Source organism: Serinus canaria, chromosome 11 (assembly GCF_022539315.1).
Source record: "Serinus canaria isolate serCan28SL12 chromosome 11, serCan2020, whole genome shotgun sequence".
Taxonomy (NCBI): Eukaryota; Metazoa; Chordata; class Aves; order Passeriformes; family Fringillidae; genus Serinus; species Serinus canaria.
Window position 1 is genome coordinate 13,009,758 of NC_066325.1, and position 7,384 is coordinate 13,017,141.

At 53.5% G+C, this 7,384-nt stretch overlaps 1 protein-coding gene across 1 annotated transcript; it reads left to right on the forward strand.

Moving 5' to 3' along the window:
* Positions 1 to 69: 69 nt before the first annotated feature.
* Positions 70 to 7,286, forward strand: MLKL (mixed lineage kinase domain like pseudokinase). The gene is made up of 11 exons (XM_009090673.4): positions 70 to 926; positions 1,635 to 2,203; positions 2,393 to 2,506; positions 2,608 to 2,782; positions 2,884 to 2,981; positions 3,107 to 3,242; positions 3,691 to 3,775; positions 4,181 to 4,329; positions 4,528 to 4,577; positions 5,032 to 5,172; positions 6,257 to 7,286. Exons 1-11 carry the CDS (start codon positions 703 to 705, stop codon positions 6,307 to 6,309), a joined length of 1,794 nt encoding a protein of 597 aa, XP_009088921.2. The 5' UTR covers positions 70 to 702; the 3' UTR covers positions 6,310 to 7,286.
* The last annotated feature ends 98 nt before the right edge of the window (positions 7,287 to 7,384 follow it).

Consider the following 7,384-nt stretch of genomic DNA (forward strand, 5'->3'; position numbering starts at 1 on the left):
AAAAATAAAACTTTCTAAAAAGGGTCTGGGAAATGTATCCCCTAAGGCTGCTCAGAAGTCTGTTCTCCCACCCTTGGTGTGTCCCTTTCCAGGTGCTGATGGCCCTTGGAGCCACCATTGTTGGCTCCCCTCATCAGCCACAGTGAGGTAGGAGATTTGCAGGGGTTATTCTCAGCAAACCTGTGTGACGCTGGGGCTCTGGGTAAGCAGAATCTGCCACTCACTTCTCTGAAGTTGGGCAATAGCGTCGCATGCACCCCAGAGCTTCCCAAAACCAGCCTGGCCCTCTGACGAAGCCATCCGCAAAACTTCCTGCACTCCCAGCAGAGGTCAAGCCCTGCTTCCAGCACCGGTGCCCACAGCCTTTGGTGCTGGGGGCTCCTGGGGCTCAGGGATGGGGAGAGGAGCAGGGCTGTGCTCTGGAGGGTCTCACTGCACAGCAGGAAGTTCAGCAGGGCACAGAGCCTTGCTGTGGGTGTTCCAGTGCCCCGGGCAAACCTTCCCACAGCAGCCAGCACAGCAGAACGGGTTGTGGTGCTCAAAATAGCAGAAGCGTCAATACAGGCATGCACAACTTCCCCATCTCCTTTTTCCCACTGCACTTCCTGTGGGCAATTCCTTCTTCCATCAGGCAAAACCCAGCACAAGGGCATTCAGCCCTTGGGAATACCCCGGGTAGCTTTCTGGGAACTGGGAGCTGTGATGGCGTGGGAAGCTGGGTTGCACAATGTCCCTTCCGCTGTGACACCCTTTAAAGCCGCGCTCGTCCCGCCGTGCCCCTCCAGCCTGCAGAGGCAGCCGAGGTCAGCGAAACACGAGCAGGTGACAGACCTTTCTTTCTCCTGGCGAGCAGAAGAGATCCTTCCTTGGGGGCCCTGCTGGAGAGAGCCTGAAGAGGAGGGAGAGTGGCTGCAGCTGGATTCTGGGTGCGTTTCCATCTCGTTTCCAGCCAGTAGACCCTGGCACCCCTGTCTTAGTGTTGGCTGTATCAGAGGGGCTGCTGATAATTTCCTTTCAACAAGGGTGGTTTTCTGTCCTTGCTACCTGCATGTGGGCTGGGGAGCAGGCACCATCCTTGAGGGGATGCTGAGTGCACAGAAAGAGCTTGATTTAAAATCTTAAATGGGCAGAACAGAGCTATGGGGAAAAGCTGGAGATGCTGGGGCTGTGAAGATGTACAGACCTTTATTAGATAGGTGACCAAAGAGACATTGGGTGGAAAAGAAAATAGATCTTTACAGCCAAAGATATGGGTTCTGCGGGCAGGAACCCAGGGTGATGTGGGGCTGGAGCCAGAAATGCTGCCCAGGGGATACTCCTTGGGTTACTGATATCCCTGCTCCTCTGGGTGGAAGCTCTCTGGGATTTAGTTCACACATTAAATTGAGCTCACACGTGTAATTAATTAATTAAATTTGGTTAATTGTACATTAAATTAATGTACATAAATCAAGCCAAAACATCTCTTGCTACTGCAGAGAAAGATGTGCCACTGCTGCTGTTACCAATGTCTCTGAGTGTGCCTGCTCCAGTCTGCACGAGCAGCTGCAGCGGCAGGCAAAGCAGGGAAAGCAGAGCAGCTGGAGATGTGAGGGGCTGTGGGAGGATGTGTGCCATATCAGGGTGTTCCCTAGGGCGGAAGGCGTGGAAGAGCTGCATCTGCTGATCTCCAAGCAGCGCCTGAGGCTTCCCTGCACCAGACACTGCCAGCCCACATCCCCCGTGGCCAAGCCCTTTGCTGCAAGCATGGACATCGTCGAGAGGGTCCTCTCTGTGGCCCAGGCCATCCACGCCCAATTCGAGCAGGTGAAGTGCTGTAAGCACCAGTGCCAGCGCCTTGTGGAGCGCATCCAGATTCTGCTGGAGCCCGTGAGGATCCTTAGGGCTCAGCCACGACAGCACATCTCCCACCACGAAGAGGAACTGATGAAAAAGCTGCTCCGGGCACTGGAGGAAGCCCAGAAACTGGTGATGAAATACAGCCAGACCAGCTGGATCCAGAAGTTCCTGCGAGCCCGAAGTACTGGTGAGGAGTTTGTCTGGGTGAACGAAAGCCTGGAGGACATTGCCCAGGGGCTCTCACTCCTACTGCAGGCAGAGCAGAAGCAGGCTTTCCTGGAAGCTTTCCAGTCAAAGACGTGTCGCAGGCAGGATGCTGAGGACCTGAGGGATGACAGAGCTTTCTTGGACCAGGTGATTGCAAGTGAGTGCATTTAGCAAACCCTCCTAACCTGTGACTGGTGCTTGGCCCCTCTCTCCAGCTGGTACCAAGCTCTGTCTTGAGGGCCACGGCCATGAAGAGCCAAAGGGACGTTTAAACCATGAAAGAAACAAACCCCACGGTCATGCTTGTTCATCCAGTGGCCCAAACTCAGCTTGTTTCTCTCCCTAGGTACTGAGGAGCCCAAAGATGTCCTTGAGGAGATCTACATCGACAGGGAGTGTATGGAGAGCAAGATGGACTGGATGAAAAGCGAGCTGAACAAAGTCATTCGCGAGATGGAGCGTAAGCCGATGTCACACCACCTGCCCCCTGTGCACTCTATCCTTTCCCCCAAGCCCTGCCTAATGTGTCCCTTGTTCCCTTCTGGCACATGGTGGGAGCAGGCTTGAAGAAGGTCAACGTTGGTAAAAGAGAAGACATCACTGAGATCAAGCGAGACCAGCTCACCTTCCACAGGCACCTGCAGGACACAGAGTGCTACGACCTTTACGAGGGCGAGTACCTCAAGTATCCTGTTGCCATCAAAACCTTCAAGAGGCCACTGACCACTGATCCAGTGTGAGTTGCCCTGGGTGGGAACGAGTGTGGCCCCAGGAGGGCGGCACAGCACCGTGCCATGCCTTGTTCCAGGGATTTCACCACGCTGTCCATTTCCACAGCAAGGTGAGAGACATCTTTGAGAAGGAGATTCAGACCCTGAAGAAGTTTGAGTCTCCAAACATCCTTCGCATGTACGGGATCTGCATTGAGGAGAACGGTAGGGGTGTCACGTTAATGTCACCCTTTTCCTCCCCTGCCATTCCCAGTGCTAGCTGGTGGCACGTGCCTTGTTGTGGTCCCCTCCCAAGAGGTGGCACAAGGCAGGATGATTTTGCCTTGCAGATGGGAGCCCCTGCTTCTCCATTGTCATGGAGTACTGCAAGCACGGGACACTGCGGGACGTGCTGAACAAGCAGCAGCATCTTCCCTGGGATATCCGCATTCGGATGGCCCTGGGAGCTGCCAGAGGCCTTTACAGGTGAGCACCTCTTTAATCAGTCAGTAACTTACCTGATCATCCAAAAGCTGAGTGCAGCTTCCTGGTATCTCAGAGTAAGCCGTGGTATCCTGTTAGACACTGATTCCCAGTGACTCCACCTAGGGACCCTGGGATGGGAGGCTGGTGTAGGGGTAAGTAGTGGATGCAGTAGCTCCCATCTATCCTGGTCACTGTCCCCTACGTCTGGCTTCAAGCCTGGAAAGGCCTGGAAGGGGGAAATCCCCTTCCCTAGATCCACAGGGCAGATTTGGAAGTATCCTGCAGCACAGCAGTTCTCATTACAGGTCCTGCTCATCCACAAGGCTTGTTGCTTTGCCCACAGCAGCTCTTCCAGCCTGCTGGAAAGGTTGGCTTGGCAGGGTTGATCCACCAAGACAGGCAGAGAGCTGCTGGCTTATGTGTTGTCCTTGGTTCCATGCATCTGCAGGTTGCACCAGACAGGGGAGAGGTCCCGACTCCACGGCTGCATCTGCAGCAGCAAGTTCCTGGTGGCTGGGGATTACTGTGTGAAGGTAAGCACCACACTTGGAGATGCTTTGGGGAGTTTTAAATGGTTTTTTGGATGTCTCCCTCCACCAACACTGAAGGGAGTTGTGATGGTCCAGGATAAAATGGGGTAGTGGCATCTCCCCTATGACTTAGGCACTTAAACCTCCCTATCTTGGTTTTATCATCAGCAAAGTGAGTGTTCCTAAAGCATCCAGCCTGGGATGAGCTGAAGCTGGGGCAATTCACCTGCCTTCACCTCTGGTTTTTTTTGCAGGAAGCAAGCAAGCTGCCCATGCTGGGCAGCACACATGGCTGCACTCCAGCCTTTGCTGCCCAGGGCATCTTGCTCTGTTTTCTCCATCTTGGGGCAGTCTAGCTGCACCACAGGTTTCTACTTCTCCTTTTCTCTCTCTTATTCTCTCAATCAGCTGTCAGGATTTGAGCTGTGTGAAACAGAATCATCCATCAAGAGGAAAGCCAAGAAGGACTGGAAACAAGTCTCTATGTTGGCCTACATTGCTCCAGAGAACCTGAAAGACATCAACTACCCTTACAAGAGGCCCTGTGAAATATACAGGTGTGTCTGTCCCTCCCAGGAGATGCCTGTGAGCAGGCAGGTGTCTGGCAGAGTGGCTGCTGAGCTATGGAAGGAGGCCAGGTCTAATCAGACACACCAGCAGATGCTCCCAGTTGGCACAGAGCAACAATCCTCTCCACTAGAAGGGAGGAATACATGGTGGAATGAATACTGAAACTCTTGCTTGTCTCCTTCCAGCTTTGGGATTGTTCTGGCAGAGATTGCAACCTCCAAAATCCCATTTGAAGGTGAGACAGAAGTATCTGGTTCCCTCATGGCACAGTGTGGTCCCTGTCTGGACCTGGATGCTCCCTGCTTCTTCCCTGAGCATCCCATGCAGGTGCCAGTGGCAGTGCCTGGTGTGCCTGACAGCTCAATAACTTCTCCTAAAACTCCAATGCAGTAAAGTACAGCTTGTAGTAAAGCAACCTGCTTAAACCACAAACATGCAAATAATTTTTGTTTCTATTGGACGGTCATGGGCACTTAAGCATAAACACATCTTGCTCTACTGAAGCCCAACAGTGTTGTGCCAAACATAGTGGGACTCATTGCAGAGGGAGTTTGGGTCACTTCCCTGCTGGCTTCTCCCTGCCAAAGGCAGCAGGCAGGCTCTTGCATAGCTTTGTGCTGGGTTCCCTCCCCAGCACCCTCCTGTGGCAGCAGAGCTCCATCCTGACACTCCTGTTTGCACTTGTCTAGGCTGCACTCCTGAGGAGATCGTGGAGAAAATCTGCAATCACCACTACTGGGACCCTCTTGGGGAAGACTGTCCAGAAGATCTGAGGAAAATCATTGAGCAGTGCCGTGCCTTTGACCCTTCCCAGCGCCCTTCTGCCGAGGGTGAGTGTCCCAGACACCTGCTCCACAGGCCCTTTGCATCCCTCCATCAGCTGGTTCAGCAGGCAGTTTGCCCCTTGTTTCCCATGTGAATTTGCCTGGCTTTGTGTTTCAGGATCCTGCCTTGACCTTCGTTTTTATGCTAACAAGTCCCCCAGTTCCAGACCTCACACATTGACATTTATTTACCCATGTCATGACAATTATCACCAGGCTGTTTGTTTATTTGGTGTCACATAAAAGGAGCTTTTTCTATCAGACAAGTAGGGGCAGGAAGCAGGGGTCTGTGAGTTAATCCCTGCTCAGGTCCTGCAGATTCCATAAGGGGGAGCAGCCACAGCACTCTGCAGGAACATTCCCTGCCTTGGCCTTTAGCAGTAAACTGCAGTCTTGGGCATTGCTCTATGACAGGGAAGTTTTCACTGTCTCTGAAGCTGGTTTGTGTCTGATCAGACAAGTAACTGATCTCCAGCAGGAGATACAACAGCAACATCAGGAAATTATAGAGGAACATTTCTGGTGTGTTTGAAGTCACAGAGCTCATATCCTTCCCTTGGTTCATCTGTCTAAGGGGAGAAAACTTTCTTCAATTTCATCTCCTCCATCCTATGGGACCAGATGCGTACAAGAGATGTGGGAAATGTGCCCAAGAAACCACTGAGTGTCACATCTGTGTGCTTCCATTTCCCACCAGCACCTCCCTGGCACAGGGAATAGCCCTGGCTGAAGAGAAAATACCAAATTATCATCAGAGATGTTGACAAAGTCACATTGAGGAAACAGGATGGCTTTATTACCCTAATATGACCCTAATCCAACACCTACCACTGTGTGGGGCTGAGCTGGGAGGGCAGTTTATTGCAGCTGTTCACAAGGCTATTTCCACAACCACAGCTGCCTGTGTTTGGGCTGGGCTGTGTGCTCAGACCTGTCCCCTGCCCACCCCTGTCCCTGTCCGTTTGTGCTGGCCCCAGCAGAGTGTGACTCCATGTCCCAGTCACCATCAGCGAGGGAAAGCTGTTAAAAATTCCAAACAAGCTCACCACAAATCCTCTGTGTTGGTTAATGCCATCCTTGTGTTTTGCAGAGATTGTGGACTCGCTGGCTGACCTGGAGAAAAGCAGAAACCAAGGAAGTTAACTGTGGAAAAGGGGGTCGGGTGACCAGGGGCAGCAAACCCAGGGGTGCCTCTGGCCCCTCTTCCCCCTGACAGAGACTGATGGCTCAGTGCTCCTGTGCTTGTTTCTGTGTGTGACACAAGCACAGTGCTCCTGTTTGTTTCTGTGTGTGACACCTTCCCCTCGCCAAGGGGCCGTGCCTGGGTGGCCTTGGAGGCAGCTGGGGAGAGAGGTGACTTGAAGAGAGGCTGCCAAGAAGCCTAGGGGGACCAGAGGGATGGAACAACCGAGGGATGGAACACAGCTTCTTTTATGAGAAAAGGCTGAAGGAGTTGAGACTGTTCAGCCTTGAGAAGAGACAGCTGAGAGGGGACCCCACCAGTGCCTGTCCCTTTTGGGAGAGAGACTTCCGAGGATGGACCAAGCTCTGCTGGGTGGCGCCCAGCCACAGGACAAGAGCCAAGGGGCAGAAAATGATACATAGGGAGTTCCACTTGGGTGATCATACACTGGAACGTTGCCCAGAGAAGGTGTGGAGTTTTCCTCGCTGATGATTTTCCAGAAACATCTGGATGCAATGCTGTGAAAGTGCTCTAGGACAATCCTGCTTGAGCAGGGAGGTGGGAGCACATGACTCCCCGTGCACCCTTCCAACCTGACCCAGCCCGCCATTTTCCTCAGCCCTGCCCACGGGGAGCGGGGGTCTGGCTATCCTGGAGCCACCTCCAGCTTCCCCTGGGCTCCCCCGGTTCCCCCCAAATCCTTTCCGGTTCCGCTCGGCTCACCTCGGGGCTCTCCCTGGTTTTCCCCGCCTCCCCCGCAGCTTCCCCCATTTTCCCCGGTTCCCCCCGCACTTCCCCAATTCTCCCCGGTTCACCCCATGTCCTCCCTGTCGCCATGGTAACGCCCCGCCCACCTCCCCCGGTTTGAATGAACTTGTGTTCCCGCTCTTTTCGCCACGAGGCGACTCCGCCAATGAAAACTCGCTCCCCTGCTTTTGCCCCGCCTCTCGTGACGTCATATGTCTCGTTGCCTAATCAGAGGACTTTCACCGCCGCTCATTGACCAATCAGAGCAAGCCGTGCCTCCCCGCCTCT

Coding starts and splice junctions, on each gene's coding strand:
- MLKL (XM_009090673.4), top strand. CDS start 703: ATGGCGTGGGAAGCTGGGTTGCACAATGTCCCTTCCGCTGTGACACCC. Junction 927..1,634: donor TGGCTGCAGCTGGATTCTGG/GTGCGTTTCCAT, acceptor GGTGTTCCCTAG/GGCGGAAGGCGTGGAAGAGC. Junction 5,173..6,256: donor CCAGCGCCCTTCTGCCGAGG/GTGAGTGTCCCA, acceptor TGTGTTTTGCAG/AGATTGTGGACTCGCTGGCT.